Source organism: Poecile atricapillus, chromosome 25, assembly GCF_030490865.1.
Source record: "Poecile atricapillus isolate bPoeAtr1 chromosome 25, bPoeAtr1.hap1, whole genome shotgun sequence".
In the NCBI taxonomy this organism is placed as follows: domain Eukaryota; kingdom Metazoa; phylum Chordata; class Aves; order Passeriformes; family Paridae; genus Poecile; species Poecile atricapillus.
Genome location: NC_081273.1, coordinates 1,449,300 through 1,469,423, shown reverse-complemented (window position 1 = coordinate 1,469,423; position 20,124 = coordinate 1,449,300). Strand labels below are relative to the sequence as shown.

The following is a 20,124-nucleotide window of genomic DNA, read 5'->3' as shown; positions in this document are numbered from 1 at the left end:
GTGTAGAAATTCAAAGGAAGGCTGGCTCCATAAATATTGCAGTGTGAACAACACAGGGCCTTTGCTGGATTATCACCACTAAAAGGAGCTGCAAAGCATCCAACTCCAGGAATGAAAGATGCTAATGGAGCGTTCCCAGCGGACACCAGGGCTGTAGATTACGGGGAGCTGCTTTCACATCCTGCAAAATGTGCAGATTTAAATAACGCTCCCCTTTTCACATGGAATAAATCTCAGTGCTGGCCACAAACAAAGGCAGTTCAGGCCCTCACTGGCCCATTCCAGGGGGCAGATGGCTAGTAGGAGATACAGGTGATGGATGGAACACCTGGAATTTGTGTCCACTGGTCCCAAACACTCCCTGAGATGAAGGCTGGACCATGCCTGCCTGCGCATCTCTCTACCCACAGCACACTTCAAATGCACAAAAAAAGGGTTAAGACAGATTTTTCTCTCCAACCTTTTAATTAAGCCATTAGTCTCTTCCCCCTTAACCCAGGAATGAGAGGCCTGTCTTCACAGGAGCAAATGATTTCCCCAGAGTAATGAAGATGCATTATCATACAGAAAAAAATCATTAGTTGCTATGTCCAGAACAATGCGATTGCTCAATTACTGCACTAAAACAGATCACAGCCTTCCCAGCACTGCACGTGCAAACTTGGAGGAGAAGCATCCAAATGGATGTGTCTAGAAAAACAGCACTTGTTCAGCAGAAGACCTGGGCCACTACAAAGATCCTGAATACCTGAATGATTTCCCATCCAAGCCTTAGCTCACTTCACATTTTAGACACCACAGCAGCTGATCCCAACAGGATTTTCTCCAAGTGCTTCACATCAAAGGAGTTGGGATGTTGGGGAGTTTCTCTTTGCACTGAGAAGGTCTCAGTTATCCTGGTAAGGATTCACCAGGAAACACTCAGCACTTTGGAGGAAGTGATGGCAGGAATTTGGGAACCTGGCACGTCACCTGTGGCACCCTCACAGAGCCCCTTGGGATGAGGAAGGACCAACAGCAGGAACTGTCAGCTGTGTTTGGTTCCCTCTCTCTGAAGGAACCCATAAGGATTGTCCAGTCCAACTCCTGGTCCTGCCCAGGCACTCCCACAATCCCACCCTGTGCCTGAGAGCGCTGTCCAAAGGCTCCTGGAGCTCTGGCAGCCTTGGGGCAGTGCACATTCCCTATTCACTGCCTGACACCCTCTGGGGGAAGAACCCTTTCCCTACATCCATCCTAATCCCCTCCAAAGCTCTAGGCCAGCTGCAAAATACTATTCACCCCCAAGTTATCTAATGAAGATGATCCAACCCCCGATTTCCCCTCTTTGCCGCCCCCAGGATGATTAAGAGCAGGATTTAGTCACCTAACCAGGGTCTTATTATTCCTTCAAATGGATAATTTTGGTCCTTCTCTCACCTACTGAGATACCCATTAAAAAATGACTCATTAACTCTTCCCCCTGCATCTTTGGCACAATAATTCCAACACAGATGTGGGTCAAGCAAAGCTGTTCATGAACTCCCATCAAACCCATTTGTCCCGAAAGGGGAGGAGTGGGTGTCAAATGTGAAAGTGGTTTATTTAGTCATTTTCTCCTCCACATGAAACATTTGGACTTTTTCCTCCCAAAGGCATCTCTGAAGTTAATTTACTTTTAAAAAAGGTTTTTAAAGTCTGAACAAAAGAACATATATCTACTGAAGTGTTTTATTTGACCTGAAATAAATATTTTTGGTCACATTTTTGGTTAACTCAATACAGCATTTTCTCTTCAGTTTTTCAGTTCAGACAGACAAGGGCAAAAAGAAAAAAAATCAATTTCAGAGCTGCAAACAGCCCATTCTGTAACAGTTGTCACAGAGACTGCAGCTTATGTTAATATTAAAGTACTGCTTTAGCAATTTATGAACATTATCTGGAAAGCGAAGGCACAAATTAGCAAAGATGAAGGAAGTTACCGGAGTTAATGCATTTTTGGCACTAATATCCTTCTATTGTTCAACTCATCTGAAAGAGCTACAGGTCTGCAGAGACAAACCAGGGAGAGCTTGATGGTTAACACAGCTCGGAGATGATTCCCAGGAGGGTTTCCACCCATGGCAGGGCAAGGGACACAGAATGCTGGGATGGTTTGGATTGGAAGGGACCTTAAAGCTCATCCAGTTCCACCCCACTGCCATGGACACCTTCCACTATCCCACATTGCTCCAAGCCCTGTCCAACCTGGCCTTGGACATTTCCAGGGATGGGCAGCTACAGCTTCTCTGGGAAATCCATTCCAGGACCTGCCCACCCTCACAGTGAACAACTTCCTCATATCTAAATTTACCCTCCCTCATCTTAAAGCCATTACCTTTGCCCTGTCACTCCATTCCTTATCCACAGTCTCTCCCCATCTTTCTTGTCAGTCCCTTCAGGCCCTGGAAGGCCACAATTCACTCACCCCAAAGCTCCTCTCCTCCAGGTGAGCACCCCCAGTCCTCACAGCCTTTCCCCACAGCAGAGCTGCTCCATCCCTCTGATCATCCTGGAGCCTCCTCTGGCCTGGCTCCAGCAGCTCCAGCTCCTTCCTGTGCTGGGACCCCCGAGCTGGAGCAGCTCTACAGGTGGGGTCTCACCTGAGTGGGGCAGAGGGGCAGAATCCCCCCTCCCCTGCTGCCCACGCCGGGGGCTCAGCCCAGCACAGGGGGGTTCTGGGCCAGGGCCTGTGCAGCTCTCACCCAGCAGAGCCCCAAGTGCTTCTCCCAGAGCTGCTCTCCATCCCTTCATCCCCAGCCCCAATTGATCCTGGGGGTTGCAGCACCTGCCCTCAGTCTTATTAAACTTCCTACAGGTCATTCCAAAAGAAGGTTTTCAGTACCCACATCCTGGTGAAACTAGAAAGAATTGAGCTCCTGGACTTGATTACCCTTCCAACCCAAACCATTCTCTACACAAAGAATGTGACATTTGAATATTTTGGAGGAGGCTGGGGACCTCCAGGAGAATGTAGTGTGGTGGCCAGGGGGGTTAATTCCAGCCAGGATTAGTGCTGAGCTCCAGGGCAGCTGCAGTTTGCAGGAGCACTCCCCATGGAAGCAGGAGTGAGGATCCCAGCTCCGCCGGAGCCGCCGGTGCTGCATACGGTGCTTGCTTTAGTTAAATGCAAACCAGCAATCTCTGCCTTCACATGTGACAATTGCCATGCGATTTCTGTCTCATTAAGCTCTGAAATGTAAAACAAATGGGATTTATGTGGCTGCTGCTCGGCATTCGCTCGCACGGAGTCAAGTCTTGCCTTTAGTGGCTCTTCAGTCTTATCACTGTCTTATCTCGTTTGGCTCCTGAGCCAACACGGTACCTGGTGCTTCCCCACCTCAGGCTGAAACAGCATGTGCAGAACAGACAGACCAGGGGCAGATCTAGAATCCTCCTGTTTGTCCCCTGTGATACCAGCTCTCATGGATGTCACATGAGCCCTCCGTGCCTCAGTTCCCCCGCCACGCCACTGTCAGATCCACTCGGCTCATTCAAATTCCAGCCCACCAATCCAGCATGTTTATTTACAGCACTGTGCATGGAATAACAAGCTCTGAAACGTGGTTCTTTGTAAGGCTGGCAGGAGAAAAGCTACAGGCAACATTTGGGAGGTATTTTGGAGAACAAGGACCATCAGTGAAATGCTTTCCCACACACACAGCCCAGGAAAAAACTAAAAGCTGCTTACAGAGTATTTGATTCCAGCAGTCACTCCCAGAGGTACAGGGAATATTGTAAACTCAGTATTTGGGGTGATTTCAGTGGTGCCACCAGTACCAGGCTGGGCTGGCCAATGCTCATGAAGCTTTATGACCACAGGTGTCCAGGGCCATGAGGCTGATCCTTTTCTGCCAGCTACAAAGATCAACCACCCACCAATGCTCCACAGACTGGCAGCATCAACAAGGATGGTCTGAGATCCAGAGAATCTGCAGCAGCATGAATGGTCACTGAGTGTCCTGGAGATGCCATAGAATCATGGACTCATTGCAATTGGAAAGATCTTTAAGGTCATCAAGTCCAATGGTCAAGTCAAGGGGATTCACTTAAACCACATCATTTGGGATGCTCCATCCCTGGAAGTGTTCAGGGCCAGCTTGGACGGAGCTCGGAGCAACCTTGTTGGGTGGAAGGTGTCCCTGCCTCTGGCAGGCAGTGGGACCAGATGGGCTTTATGGTCTCTTCCAAATCAAACCATTCTGAGATTCTGGGACTACCTAGAAAACTGCTGGAGAGCATCAGCCTCCACTTTAGCCAGCTCAGCTTAATGCCAAATTTTGCCAAGAGCAGCTCAGTTTTGGGTACCCAAGTGGCCACGTCGAAGGGTGGGACATTTACACAAAGTATCAAGCAAATGCCTAAACCACCATTAATTAGGTACACATTAATTAGGCACCAAGCCCTGGCTCCTCCAGCCCTGCCCAAGGGTGCTCAAGGAGCCAGAAACAGGACAAGTGTTGCACCACAGGAGCTGGTGGGATGCTGTTAGTGGGGTGCCTTGGGATGAGACACCCATTTAAGGAATGTTCTCCCACAGTCCTTGTTATATGTTAACGTACCCGTCATGCCATCCCTTCTCCCCATCCCAGTTCCAGAATGTTCCCTTCTCCTGACTTCCCTATTGGTCTCTGTTCCTTGTCACTCCACCCCTGAGCCTGGTTGGCTGTTACCCTTTGTCCCCACCTTCACACTGCCCCTGTGCCCTCATCCCATTTGCCCTCAGCCCTGATGCTCCACCCCTCCTGTTAGAATATAACCCTGGACCTCCTCTGGTCTGTGTTTTGTCCCTGGTTCCCGTCTGTGCAAGGTCAGTAAACTCCACAGGAATGCCGCACAAAGAGCTCCTCTCATCTTTTCCATCAACCCTCAGATGTCATCGTGGTGCTCAGAGCTTTCCCTTCTCATGGAGACAACGCTCTCGGGAAGGCGCTGGTCTTGGCCACAACAAGGATCCAACTCCAGCTCCACACTCCCACTGCCCCAAGGCCACCTTCCCAACCCACACTGTCACCTCGGGCACCAAACACCCTGCGAGCAGCAGGAATTGTAATGCCAGAGGAACAAAGCGGCACAGGAGGAGAGGGGTTCTGGAGCACCTGGAAAACCAGGGAGAAACACAACAGCAAGGAGGAGGTTTCTGTGGGGAGCACAAAGCCAGGTGTTGTTCAGCAAAGCCCCGCTCTGCACGCTCAGGAAGAGAGCCCAGGACAAAAGCAAGAGCTCCCACTGATGCCATTGTTGAGCTCGTAGAGCTGAGATTTCTCTGGAAGAAAAGCAGCCCCGCAACAATTATTTATCACCACAAAAACATCTTCCTCCTCAGCTTTTGTTGGTGCAACACAGACCACGTGTGGCTCCAGCCAGGGAGAGAAAAGCTACCAACAGGATCAAGGAAGGCTGAGATTAATCTGGTTTAACATAGATAAAAAAAACAACTCGAGCAATCAGTTTTGAAATTAATATTAAAGTTGTAAGTCACCTTTGACTATATTAAAACACAAACTGAAGCACACAATAAGCCCCAAATAAGCCCCACTGGCAGTCAGAACAGCTCCCTTATCAACCTCTAACATCCTCTGTAAAATAATAACTGGAAACCAGACTGCTCTGAAAGAAACTCCCTCTCCTGGGGCAGTGCAATGTGACCCAATTCCTGCTGCCATTTTAGGAGCCCTGGCTTGGCCAGCGCTCCCTGTGCCAGCAAGAAACTCGGCTGCAGCAGGAGTCACCCGGGAGGGAGAGCTGGCATGGAAAGGCTGAGCACCAAGCTGTGCTCTGGGTGTGTCTGCTGGGGCACCGAGTCACAGCACAAAGGGACTCAGATGCTTTGGTGTCCCCCCCAGTAAGGATGTGAAGTTTTGGGAACTGGTTTTCTCCCAGCCCTTGGCTTCTCCTTCTCAACATTTCCAAACTTTCTTCACTATTGCTTTGCAAGAGGCTGAGAGGCTCCTGTTGAGCCCCACGGCGTGGGTGGAGCAGGGCAGCACCGAGGGAAGCTGGGGATTGATGGGCAGCACAGCCCAAGGCCCTGTGGAGCATCCCAAGGAAAGGTGCCCAAAGACACCCAAAATAGCAGCCCCATAACAGAGAGGAGAAACACAGGGAGCTGTGGGCAGCACCCCAAAGTCACAGAGAGAAGGGGGACACGCTCTGGTTATTCTTCCCACAGTCACCATCAAGCTGCTCATGCTGGCTGTACCCAGCTCTAACTCAGAAATGCTTCACCCACACCCAGTTAACACTAGGATGACCTAAAGAGGCATCTCTGGGTAGTCAAGGAGGCTGAAACTGTTGATCTCCACACAGGCTGTGAAAGGCTGAGCCAAGGATGCTGGAGCAGAGCCCACCAGCCTCACCTGCTTACACACAGGGGGCAAGCGGATCTTGGGACAAAAGTGAGGCTTCTTGTGCAGCCACAGAGCTCTGTCACCAGGAGAGCTGCACAAACTGCTCCCAGCACACAGCTCCCTGCCTGAGAGGGCTCCAAATAAATAAATAAAGCCACTGCCTCATTAGCATGCAAATGTATTCAAGCCCCATTTCAATTTGAATTCTATGCATACGATCAGAGTGCAAAATGCAAATTATACAAATGCACCCATAGGAAGAAACAAGCAGGAACTCTGCACAAAGGGATTAGGGCCAGGCTACTTCACTCAGAAGATTCCAGCGCTGGGGGGGCTCTTGTTGGGGGGGATCCTTTAATGGCCACCAGTCACGCTGCACTGATCTTTGTTACAAACACTTGGAAAAGCATCCTGACTCCAGCTCTGGAGCAATGGCTGGCTTGAAACTGGCTCAGGGAGAGGAGGGGAGGACAGACAGACACCAAGAGGTGCTGTAGTCTCAGCACTCACAGCCAGGGGTCTTCCCAAGGGATCAGCACCCATTCAGATTGGCCTGAGAGAGCACAGGTGTCCCCAGTGCTCCTCCAGCAGCCCCCAAAAGGCAGCATTAGCCAGGTCCACCCACCAAGCCAGGGAAATGGGTCAGGACAGCCAGAAAGGGGCAGCAAGGGGTGTCTCAAGCAGCAGAGACCATCAGGAAGAGGCTCACCACCACTGTTCCCATCTCAGTGACAACGGAGGTGATGCTTTCCCATCCACCCCACCTCTCCTTCCCATGGAGATTTGGCTGAGAAGGCTCTGCAAGGTGTGGGAGGAAAGACAAGAAGCCCAACTTGGAAGGTCCTCTGCAGACCAAGGTCAGCTCAAGAGACCCCCAATGGTCCTGATTTTACCTGAGTAAGGCTGAGCTCTGCTCCACACAAGCCCCAGGCTCTTTGTCCAGGCTCCCAGGCACAGCAGCCCCGCGGTGTGGGAGATCCTGCTCCCAGGGACACGCCAAGCCCAGGCAGAGCAGATGGGAGGTTGTGCATGTTCATCTCTCCCTCCTACGTGTGCGAAATTCTCAACCCACCATTATCGTATTACATTTTCATTTTAAAGTAAATATCTGTTTTCAATTAGTACTTACCGTGAGGGGCATGCATCACTGAGAACACTTATTTCTCTTCCTTTCATTATTAGATTAGAAGTCGCTCAAGTTTAACCACATTTAGCAGCGGCAGACACCCAACTGCTCTGCAGACACTAATCCTCTTCCCACCTCCACCCCCACAAAGGTCCCAATCCAGCTGCTGCAGCCTCCCTGCCAAGGCTCCAAATCAAGGTGTGGCATGAGCCTGGTGCAGCCCTGGCCAACCTTCCCGAGCCCATCCACCAACTCCCTGCACTTCCTCCCTCCAGGCTGTTCCATTTCCATCATTTTTCCTTCATCTCACAAACTCTGACCCTCTGGCCATGTCATCTGTGTAGCAACAAGGCTCACATGGACTCTCCCAGGGTTACATGAAGCAAATAGAACCTGGAGCAGAGCTGCCCCAAACCTCACAAATACAACCAGAAGCACGGGGTGGGGTTCAACCATATCTGGTGCTCCACCTGCTCATTCAGTCCTGCCTTAGCACTTGGCCACCCAATATCCTTCCCAATGTCCCACTCCTGATTCTTCCCCAGGGAGGAAAGCCCTTCCTGCAGTGAGATCATCCCAAGCACTCCCAGGCACCGCCTGTTCAGCCCTCAGCAAGAGCACTCTAAGCATAATAGTACTATTATACCTTACTCATTATGCCTCGTTTTTATTACTTGGCCTCATTAAGTTAAGAAGCCTCTGTAATTTAACTGCATCTCTTGGTCTCCGCACGGGGGCTCCAGCTGTGCCTGTCGTCAATCACTTTATTAAAAACACAGGACAAAAATTACAATTATGCCCATTACTGCCCATCAATCTCTTCAATTGCCTCTTAGGTCCTTTCTTTACCTGCTCAGTGCACCAATGCCAGACTGATATCATTGGCACCCTCAGTCTTTCCATACTTCCAGCAATTAGGGGCTGCTTTTAAAAGGTGCTTTCAGATGAAAGTGAGGCAGATGCTGGCACACGAGGCCTCTCGGTGCAGAGCAGAACAGGCAATAAAAGCACACAACCAGACCAAGAGAAATAAACTGTGTCAGACAATAAAACCTAATTTTATCAAACCCAACACAAGATGCTTTATAGACACACAGATCAGATTAACACTGGTTTAGAATTCAATATACTGTGACAAATTGGGATGTTCAGAGAGCCACCATGGTGGCTCACTGGCCAGGATAAAAGCAAGAAGAGACCTGAAATCCTTTTCCAAGCCCCAGAGAAAAACAGGCAAACAGCAGAAAATGTTTCTTACAGCAGTTTCCCTTCCATCCACCACAGGGATATTCACTATCCTTTGTTCAAAAACCCTTTCCTAAACTCCATGTTAAAATTTCAGATATCAAAACATGGTATTTTGCCATGTCTACTCCCAAGCCTCCAATCCCTAACTCTTGGATGTTTCTTGCTCTACAAGTTTCAAAAGTTCAACTTTTCTTCCTGATTTTGAACAAGATGCTCCCATTGGGACAACAACTCCAATCTGCTCGAGTCAGCAGAAACTTGCAGGGGTTAAGAGCACTACACAGATTTCTGTCTATCCTTGGGAGAAAGCCAAACCACAGGGAGAAACCTCCCTGCTGCAGGAAAAAAATCACTGTGCTGGATGAAAGGTTTGCTACAACCACCCCTGCAAAGACATCACCAAGGGACCCCTTGGCTCGTGGTCCTTTTCCTTGAGATGTTTCGCTCTGTCCCCCTCTCCTCCCTGGGGAAAAGCAGTCTTGCTTTAGCACTTCCCCCTCTGATTCGCTTCCATCACAGCAAGAGTGAAAAGAGGCAGTGTGGGGAGTCCACAGGAAGCTGCACAGAGTAGCAGACACCACCTTGTGCAGTCAGGAGGGGAGGAGGGTGAGAGGTGGCAGCTCTTCCATGGCACAGCATCCCTAGGAGCAGGTCAGCACGGAACCACGGCAATCTGAACACCCTGGAATGCACTGGCTGCTGCCTTTCCAGCCAGCCCACTTGGTGAGAGAGAGCTTTGAGGATTTCAAAGGGTGCTGTGTTCCCCAGTTTATCACAAGTGTCTATCTTAAACCAACATTATCATTTTAAGCATGACTGGAACAAGAGGAATCTTCAGCAGACGCTCCTGCCGCAGGAGAGAGACACAGACAGAAAAGACCCCTCAGACTCACAACCCCATGCAGACCCCGACACAGCCAGCCCAAGAGCTCTGCTGCTGCTGCCATCAGCGCAGATCTGTCAGGAGGGACATTTACACTGCTCCAGGCTTGACAGAAAAGACATTTCTGCTCTGCCATGAAATTCCTCCTGCTGCCCTTTGCAGAGTGTTACAGCTCCACTTTGGTGCCACTCAGCCCCTGCTCTGCCACCCCAGTGGAGGGGAACGGATGTTTTCCAAGGGGTGGCAGGTGACAGAGACAGGCACAAAATGCTCCCTAAAATGCCAAAACCCCAAAATGCTCCCTACAGCCACTGCCAGGCCAAACACACTCGGCAGGGAGAGAAAGAGCAGCCGTGGTGTGACACCCACCCCAACACTCAAACCATGAACACAAAGCCTGCACACACTAGAAATGCCCAGAAAATCTTCCCCCTCACCAAAGCAAGAGACTCTGGCCAGGATGTGGGGCTATAGAATCATTGTGGCCAGGATGTGGGGCTATAGAATCATTGTGGCCAGGATGTGGGGCTGGACTGGGACAACTTTAGGCATGCAGAGGCTGAGCTGGGCTGCAGAGGATGTCCAAGCTGCACACAGAACAAGGGTTAGGCACATAAACCCTGCTAAGGGACAGCAGGACTGAAGATGTTCCCCTAGTCTCTGGTGGGGAAGCTCCCAAGCAGGCCAAACCAGCAGGGTTGTCTCACAGGTGCAAAGAGAAGACCCTGTCTTGTTCTCTGGCAATTCCCATTATTAGAAGGGCAAATAAAGGAAATCACAAGAAATCTACCATCAGTAAGTCAAGCTTCAGCTTAGACAGAAGGAGTTAATTTACAGCCACTCCAAGCTTTGATATCTTAAACCTTTTCAGTGTCTGGACAAGATGAGGAATAAGCACAGACAGTGTCAGACTCTGTGATTGGGAGGACAAAACGCTGCAAACAGCTGTGCCTAATTTTAGCATCTGTTGGTTCTGTTTCTCCAGCACTTGTGGAGGGTGGGGGGTGGCCCCGTCACTCCTGGCTTATTGAAGACACAGCCAGAAGGAAAAGAGGCGAGTGTTGAATCACACTCCGGGGATTAGCTCATGGGAGAGAGCAAGGAACAGCACAGCACCACTGACCAGGAGCGGCAGCCATTCCGTGCTGCAGGTGATCCCACACGGATCTACAGGGATGGGGGAGCTGTTGGTGGAGCTGGGGTACATTTATCACTGTGGGGGGTACAGAGTCGGGTCGGACAGCCCCACGTCCCCGTCCTGCCTGTGGAGCAGCCCACAGCACTCACACACGCTGTGTTCCCAGGCAGGGACACCTCCAGCTCCTCCTGGACACGTGTCCAGCCACACACCGGGGTGGCAACTTCAGAGGATCCCCCAACCTCCTCCCACCCCAGCACTCAAACAAGCTCTCCATTCCGAGGGAATGGCCCTTAGCTGCTGAGCCCCAAAGCTCAGGTGCGGTGCTCTCAGCATCCCCCCAGCGCTGGAGCCCTGCAGGTCACCTTGGACCTTTCCAGAGGAGCGTGCCACGGGCAGGTGGGAGCGCAGCGCTCGGCTCCATGCGAGCGCGGCTGCTGCCACCGCCAGGCTGAACGGGAACAGTGAGGGTAAAACCTGCGGCAGCTCCGCCAGGTGACCTGGTTTGGAGCCAAAACACTCGGGCATCCCTTCCCCTGTGCACCCCCGGCGCTCTCCTGCTCAGTCTGGGCTCCGGAGACACCCCCGTGTCCTCCAGCCGCTCCTCCGGGATTGCGCAGCCGGAGGAGGCGAGAGCTGCAGGCGGATCCTCGGGCACATCCAGCGGCTGCCGGGACACGGCTGGGATGGGATGCTCGGCACAGGTCCCCTGGAGCAGCCACGGCTGGCCACAAACACAAACTCCGTGAGGAACGAGTGCTCGCAGGGCCGAGGCAGCTGCAGACATCAGAGGAGCTGATAAGGCTCATCTGAGTGATAACGGGTTTGTCTCCAGTTATTTTTGTGCAGCTGGGAACAAGTGGCTACAGTCAGCGCCTTGCCAGCTGGGGAAAGAGCAGCGCTTTGCTATCGTCGGGAATGGAAACACGGCCAGCTCAGCCCCCCACCACACTCACTGCTTTTCCCTCCTTGCTGGCAGAACTTGTCATGGGCTGACCCAGACAGCACCAAGTGACATCTCAGGGTGACAGGTGAAGGTGCAAAGCGAGGAGTGGCAAAGAGCAGGGGTTTCCTGCAGACACAGCTTGAGGGAAAGATTCAAGCCTCAGCAACATCTCCATGTGCTGGCTGGGTTTAAATCCCTGTAGAGAAGCCAGTTTTCCTGATGGGCAGAGAGAAGCTCTCACCCAGCACCTGAAGGCAGAGCAGGGAGGTGACCATCTCCCTGCCAGCATGGACTGGTGGCACCCTTTCCTCATGGGCTGTGTCTCCATGGCTTTGGGAAGCCGTGAGTTGAAGGTGAATCAGGGTTACAGCTCCTCACAAAGCAGTGACAGCGGAGCCTCATCCTTGGCCTCACCAGCTGCAGCCAAGCAACCCCCAGTTTGTACTGGGAAAGGCAGAGGCAGATCCAGCCAAGCACTGGTCACCTGGGCAGATCTGGAGGAGGGGCTGCTTCTCCTGAGCCAGCAGCCTCACCAGATCCAGCCAGTATTGGCCAAACCACGTTTTCATCTTTGGTTTGCAGCCTATGCCAAAGAAGGAGCAGCCCTGGTAGTCCAAAAGGAAGCTCCACATATCTCTTTGCACTCCACGCTGCAGAATCAGAATGGTTTGGGGTGGAAGGACCTTGAAATGCATCTCATTCCATTTCCCTGCCATGGGCAGGGATGACATTCACTATCCCAGGTTGCTCAGGTTCCCATCCAACCTGGCCTTGGACACTCCCAGGGATAGGGCACAGCTCCTCTGTGCCAGGGCTTCATCACCCTCAGGGAAGGATTTCTTCCCACCATCCACTACCCCTGCTCTAAGGAGCTTCTGCATCTCTCTCCACATCCCTTTCTGATCCAGAGGCTTCGGATCCATCCAAAACAGCTCCTTCCATCCCACTTTTTCCAGAGACTCTCAAAATCCCTGCTGTTGTTCCTGCCACGCTGCCCATTTTGCAAGTTCGGCTGTCTTAACTCGCTGCTGAGCATACAAGTGGGGCTGACATTTATTTAATCCTCATAGTAATGTTGACTGTGTACTTACTGAAACACCTCATGCTTATGGAAGACATTTGTTTCCAAGCAGCTTATGCTAAATTGCAGTGATATAAAGGAAACACTTATCCAATATTGACATTCACTGACTGGCAGCAGACTGCTTGAATACTCATTTATGCTGGGGGTGGGAGGGAGACAGGACAACAGGCACCTGAGAGAGATTCAGGCCCTTCTTTTCTGACCTTTTAACGAGTCAGGTGATATTAGGTTAATGATAACCTGCCCAAAATGCGAGATGAGGCTCCAAACCCTTCTTCCACTCACTCCCTGCTTATATTGGGCTAACAGCACAAAGATTGATCCCTCATCCATGGGGAAGTTTGAGGAAGTTCATCCCTTCCACCATCGGTGCTTATTTCACCTGTAATTAGCAGCTCCTCTCACCCACAGTGTGTGTCCTGCTGGGCACAGCTCCTCAGAAAAACCACACTATCGAACATTTTCTCCATTTCTGTTTCTCCTCCCACAATGTTGGGGTTGCTCACCCAGGAGGCTCCTGAAAAATTCAACTTCAGGAGCTGCCGCATCCTCCCAGGGCCAGCCCAGCCAGGCAGGGGCTGCACCGCTGCCTTCACCTCGTGTCATATTGAGTGTGACAACCCCAGAACATAAATCCAGCAGCTCTTAGGAGGTGAAATCACCACCACATGACCACACACATGTGAAACCTGCAATTCCACCCAATGTGAAGTAACTGGAAACAAAAGACGGCGTCTATTATCCGAGTTGAAAGTCTGACCGTGCCTGCATCAATGGTTAATGAGCAGCAGTTATGGCAAAGCCCTCAAAAACCAATTACATCCTGCTCCACCCCAAATGCAGCAGACCAAAAGCTGCTGTAGCTTTTGTTGCGAGTGGGGGCGTTGAATGAACACATTAAGACAAGATCTTATCCCCAAGTTAGCATCTGAATTTAACAATGCGAGTGTTCCACCTCCCACTTCTCCAGCATGTGACACTACCCGCGGCAGGACGCCCAGAGCCCATCGCTCACAGGCACTAAAAGCACATTTAGATTTTAAGCTGTTTAATGCAAGTCGGTAAAAGGAAGAGCCGTGTAGCAGCCAAGTGACCTCCAGCTCCTTCTGCTCCACTTTGGAGGCTGCTGCTGCCACCCGGGAAAGGCAAACACTTGAGTGTGGGTCTTGCCAGCGAGGCAATGAATAAACAGGCTCGGCTACACTCAAAGGGCATATTGAACCAGGACATCTGTTAGGCCACCGTTTCCAAGACCAAATCCCAGCATTTCTCTGTCCTACCACAAGGCACAATTCAGAAATGGATACTTTCCTCTTCCCCCTTCCCGCAGTCATGAGGTGCAGTGGAGGAATGGAAACCCATGAGGATCCTGCTGCTCAACTTTTGTCTAGAAAGACGAGCATGGGTTTTAAACTTTATTTCTTGCCAGCCAAGAAATCCTGCACATCTCCTGGCATGTTTGAAATGAATACTGGGTTCCCACATCCCTGCAAAAGCCAGGCCATATGCCAGCCCTGGAGGCAGGGCAGACCACCTCAAAAACTCCCAGCTCCACCAAATGCTTTAAATCTCAGCAAATAAGAGACTGATTTACAACCAATTTGTTTCACTTCATACTGATTTATAAAATAAGCTTGTACATGGTCACTGCGGCTCTGTTGCTCTCTTTGACCAGAGGTAGCTCTCAATGAAGCCAAAGGAAAGACTTGTATTGCTCCTGAGCAGAAGATAAATTAGGGCCTTCAGCGATTGTTGGTATAAATTTGCTGGGCTTTAAAGTAAATAAATAAATAAATAGAAGCTGTTTAATCCTACTGGAAGGCTTCTGGAAGTGATGTAAAGCCAATTCTCCAGCAGCATTTCCATAAAGCCCCCTGCACCCAGCGTGCTGAGGAGCTGAGAGCACTGTACAAACTCGCAGAGCTGATCATTAAATCAGAGGTTTGGAGCAGCCACACTCTCCATCACAGGCCGTTCACAGGAAGAAAACAGTTTATTCAAAGCCCTTGATCCTCAGCCAACTCACAACCTAAGGGGCACATTGGCCTCTCCCCTCTTTATTTACAGCTACAAAAGAAAGAAGAGCACGGAGCTTTTTTATCCTAACATTTGCAGTCCGACTATAGAGCGGCTGGAGCCGGTGACATGCGGTGCTGGGAACCTGTCAGGGATTTCTAGGCACGTTCAGACTCCAGTTGGTGTCCCCTAAACCAACAGGAAAGCACAGAAATAATCGACATCAGCCCGAGATGTGCTGTGCATAAAGTGCCTGGGCACCTCTGCTTAACCTTGGAAGGGGGAGGCTGTGGGGACGCAGAGTTGGCTCCGAGGGAAACACCTGCCCAGCTCCCCTCCCTCTGGCACAGGACACCTGAGCAAAACCCCAGCTCCTCCCTCCTGTGCTTTTCCGAGAGCTGAAACCTTGCAAGAAAAGCTGATTTGAGCAAAGTCATCAGTGGTCCTCACGCGGCTCTCACTGCAGGAGGTGCAGATGGGAGACGGGAAACCTAAATTGTGTTAAAACAGGCATTGGAGGAGGCAGTTCTGCACCATTCCTTTGGGACAGCACAGACTGGACAATGCCAGTTTTAACTTGAAGCTTATTTCAGTTTCCTTCCCACACAGCCCAGCTGTGAACGCATTGCCCTGCCAAGCCTTTCCACCAACAGCACCTCACAAAGCACTTTCTGAACCATCTCTGTCTTCTACTCAACCATTTTCAGTTCACAGAACCACAGAATATCCTGAAGTGCAACCTCTTGGACTTCAGGAGTTCTTCCTCACCATTGTTTTTAAAGCTCACTGGATGCTTCCACTCCTTGTACTTCCCAAACAGCTCCCAGTGCTGATGTAGGGAACAGCCCAACACCCTTCCCTTGCAAAGCTGCCCTGCTCTCCACATGGCAGCAGGAATTAACATGGAAGAGGGACCACAGCCACAGATTTGCAGGCTTGTCATTAACAGACTCGTGGCTGTCAGACACAGAAACCCCCAAGTGCCCCAGCTCTTGCACACACACTCCCAGCACCTCAAACCTTGTATTTTTCCTCCCCATCACCCACTAAAACCACCCCCAAGATGTGAAAATCCTCATTTCTTGGTCCTAACCAGTCTTGGTGGGTGGAATTGGCCTGGTTTCTCTCATCAGCATAATTTCACCCTTCTTCACCTGGGGGCTGCTGCTGAGGCAGTGGGAAGTTGAGCCACTGCTGCTGATAACGGGCCCCTCTGACAGAAGATTGTAAAGCATTTGCTTCCAGGGAGGAACCAAGTGAACTGTGAAGGAGAAAAACATACCCTGCAACACCCAGAGAACTCGGTATTCATCACCCTGAGGGAAAGCAAACATGCCTTTGGAAAGAGAGCCCCAGACAGGCAGAAATCTTCCCATCCAAGGTAAATTTAAGATGCTGCCAAATCCATCTAGTACAGGCCAGTGAGAGGAGGAGGTGGCTGTAGGTGCATCTTCAGTGATGCTCCTCCCCACAGCCCCACCTCCCACACCGAGACACATTCCCCAGTTGTTTCCAGCCTCCCCCAGTTTGGCTGGAACGGGAACAGGGGAGGGATGGGTGAGTTATTCCCCAGGCAGAAGCAAAGGCAGGCAGATTCATGGCAGCAGCAATTCCTTCCCACCAAGGGTACCACACATCCCATCACAGGAGGACAGTTGTGCTGGGACTGCTCCCTGCCTCCAAATCCATGGCCCTGACAGCTTTGAGGGGGAGAAGAGTGAGTGGTACCAGGGAAAAACTTGGAGCACCGGCCTATCAGCTCTCAGAGCCTACACAGGCTGCTTCACAACATTGGCAAGGGGGAAGGAAAGGGAGGAAGCTCCAGGGAAGGCAATTTGTTCTTTCCAGGTCCCCTGGAGCAGCGAGCTGTGGGACAGATCCTCCTCCCTCCCAGGGTGAGCCGTGCCTGGGGTGCCCAGGTGCAGCACAGCCCCAGACAGGAGCAAAAAGCAGCTTCATCCTCCTGCAAGCTCCATTGAAAGCCCAAGTTCCAGCCTGCACGGGCTGCAGGAACAGCAGGATGCCAGGATATCACCAGGGTGCCCATGAAACACAATCCCAAGGGCACAGGTGTACAAATCCCATGATGGAAATGTCCTTTTGGGGAGGTTTGGGATAAGGAGATTTTTTTTTTTTAAAGTAGTGTCCAGACCAGAGATCCCAGGTGGGGTTTTCAGCAGAGGTGATCCTTCCAGCCCTGCTGCCCTTGGCTCAGGGGAATTTTATTATGGCAAATCCCTTCAAGCCACTTTGGCAAGAAAACACAGCCCTGCCTGCCTCTTGCCCACAAAAAGGAACTTCTGAAACTCCTGAAGGGCAGAGCCAAGTGATTTTAGTTGTCCCTTGAAGTGAGTTTTGGACCATCAGCTCCTCCTGAGCAAGGCAGGGCTGCCCCATGCATCCCATCCCCACACCTCAGGGACACCTTTGGCATGGACAGCGAGTGCCACCACGGCTGGACACACCACAGCAGCCACTCCAGGGGAGACAAACACAACACGTGCTGGAAAATCAACTCCAGCACCTCCATCCAGCTCTTTCCTCCCCCACAGCACAGTGAGGCTGAAGGAATCCTGTGCATTAAATCCTGTTAGGGATCCTTTGCACGGTTTCACCCCAAAGGGAAGAGCCACGGTGCTGCCAGCAGCGCCTTTGTCGTGTACGGAGAGCAGCAACTCCACAGAAATGCTCTCGGCTCATCCTGTGGGAGAAAACAGCCCAAGAAATGCTCTGCAAGGCACTCTCCGTGCCTCCTAACCCGGCATGAATAAGCAGGTAGCAGATGCACGATCCTGCTGGAAATGAGCTGAGCTCAGGCAGCCGAGCCGAGGAGCCGCCGTGGCTTCCCAATGCGAGCGCTATTAAAAAGTGCATTAACCCACATTAAAATCATGGCTGCAAAAGGAAGGAGCAGGGGAAAAACCCAACAAATCCCGGCTGGATCCCGCACACAAACTTCTCCGGCCCCGCTAGCAAATTGCCATTTGACCTGCAGGGAGTGACAGGAGCTGTGGGAGCAGGGAGGGATGCGGGAAGGCCGGGAGCAGCTTCCAAATCGCTGCTGTGCCCGGCCCCGCCGCTGCCCTGCTGTACCGGGGAGAGTTCGGATTTGTTCAGCCAGAAACCCACACGGAGGACACAGTGGGTTTCTTTTGTGCAGCAGCAAAGGCAAATGCAAACACAGCGTCCTCCCCGAAGGAATATTAGTACAAGCAGAGAGTGAGGGGAAGAGAAAAGGGGAAGAGAGGACAGGGTAGGAGCCAAACATCACATCTAAGCCCAGGAAAAGAGGGAAGGATAACCAGGAGCGCAGACACCACAAACACGGCGTCCCTGCTCGGGGAATAGGGTGAAACCCAGCGTGTGGTGGGGGATGTTCAGCACTAATGTCTGGCTGAGCAAAAAAACCAGCTGCCCGTGGAGAAGCACTACTCTCTTCAAAAGTTTTATCCTTCATTTAATCAACAGATGGACTAGCTGCGTGGGTTTGGGGTTTTTTTATCCCTTTTTTCTTTTTTTCCCCAAGCATCCCCAAGCCGTACCCTCACAAAAGCTGGCGTGGGGACCGCGGCGGAGTGACACAGATGGGATTTGACACCGGCGTTGGGAGGGGATGAGCAGCACAGGGGCGAAGCCGGGGTCCGGCTGCAGCTCAGCGTCCTCCACAGGTGACAGACAGTCCAGGGAGCAGGCACACAGCAGCACGGCAGATACGGCTTCCCAAAGCGCACTCCCTTCCCAAATCCTCCTTTATTTTTTTATTTTCATTTCTTTGCGTGGGAATCGAGCAGGTTGTTAAGTTGCGGGGTGAATTCCTGCGGGTTCCCACGCTCCTGCCCTCGCTCCGGCGCTGTGGGGAGGTGGGGTGGGGACACCCCCGCGGGGTGCCCACCTCCCCCGGGCCGGCTGCATTGCGAGAACTCTCCTTCCTCGCACCCACCCGGCGCAAATCGCTCCCTTCCCCGGCTCCACGGCCGCAGGCTCCTGTCCCCGGCTGGAGCCGCTGCCGCCAGCCCGAGCGGCTCCTCCGCCGCCGCGGAGCCGAGCATCCATCGCCCTCCTGCACCGGGGGAAGCACCGGGCGGCGATGGGGGCGATGGGGAGCGGGGGGGCTGTTGCTCAGCCAAGCCGTGTTTACACACGAACACGATCCAATTAACCGAGCTGGAACAGAAAACACTCATTTGCATACTAAAGATTTTTTTTTTTTTTCTCCTTATTCTTAAAGGAAAGAAAGGTAAGCTGCCTCGGCGGGGATGCAGGGAAAACTCTGCAATCCTCCCTCTCTCCTCCGCACCCTTCTCCCCTCGCAAGACCCGCACCCCACCCCGAGCCGGGGACCCCCCCCCGGCTCCTCCCGCCCGCCCCGCTCGGAAAGTGCGGGGTCCTACCGTGGCTGAGCAGGAGGCAGCCGAGCAGGAGGAGGAGGAGGTCTGCCTGGAAAGCGCTCATTCCTCAGGGTGGGCTCGGGCTCGGGGCTCCGCTGCCGCTGCCGGCGGGGGCTTCAGGCCGCCGCCCGCCGGCTCCGCTCCATCGCCGCCCCCCCAGCTCCTCCCCCGGCAGCGCTGCCTTCACTGGCGGAGCCTCGGCGGCGCAGCCCGGCTTTTGGAGCGGGGGGGGAAGGGGAGGGAGGGAGGCAAAGTGCCGGGGAAAGGGGGAGTAACTTGCGCGCAGCCGGCTCAGCGCGGGGAGGAACATTCGTGCATCGCCCCCTCCCCAAAGCTCCGCGCAGCCGGGCGGGGTGGGGAGGGTGGGGAATGGGATGGGGGGTCCGGGCGGTGTTGGGGCTGCTCCTGCCTCAGGTGTGCGGGAGGAAAGGGATGCTCGGCCCCCTCCCGGCTCTGCCGCCGCCCCAGCGAGGCTCCTAAAGCTCCTAAGGAGCGCAGACAGCTGCTTTTTGCAATTTAAGGTGTGGGGGGCACTGCCCATGGGTCACGGCACCCCTGGACCCCTCCTCACCTCCCTGCGGGACAGCCCGTGCTTCCCGAGGAGGCCTGAAAGGACAGGGGGGCAGCCAGAACCTCACCCTGAAATACAGGGGAATACTCCCAAAATCCCGGGAAATGACGGGGGATAATGTGTGTGTGTCTTCATTCCCCCCTCCGCCCCCCCGGACATAAATTATATCCAACAACCTCCCACCCGTCCAGAGGGAGCTGGAGATGGAGGGGCCTCTGGAAGACCCCCAGAACTGCACCCTCATTTCCTGCAGGAGAGGAGCAGCAGCTCTTCACACCTCTATAAAAACATATATTGGAGCTGGGAGTAAAAGATAAAAATACCCACCCCCCTCCCAAATAAAGTTTTGTTTGTAA

At 52.5% G+C, this 20,124-nt stretch overlaps 1 protein-coding gene across 3 annotated transcripts in view; it reads right to left on the bottom strand.

The window, feature by feature from the left end:
• KIRREL3 (kirre like nephrin family adhesion molecule 3) overlaps positions 1–19,362 on the bottom strand; it is a 357,534-nt gene extending 338,172 nt beyond the window's left edge. For all 3 annotated transcript variants that reach the window (XM_058856947.1, XM_058856948.1, XM_058856949.1), the window contains exon 1: positions 19,201–19,362. In XM_058856947.1, coding sequence (XP_058712930.1) covers positions 19,201–19,261 — 61 coding nt within the window. In that variant the 5' untranslated portion in view covers positions 19,262–19,362. The remainder of the gene's footprint in view (positions 1–19,200) is intronic.
• Between the last annotated feature and the right edge of the window lie 762 nt (positions 19,363–20,124).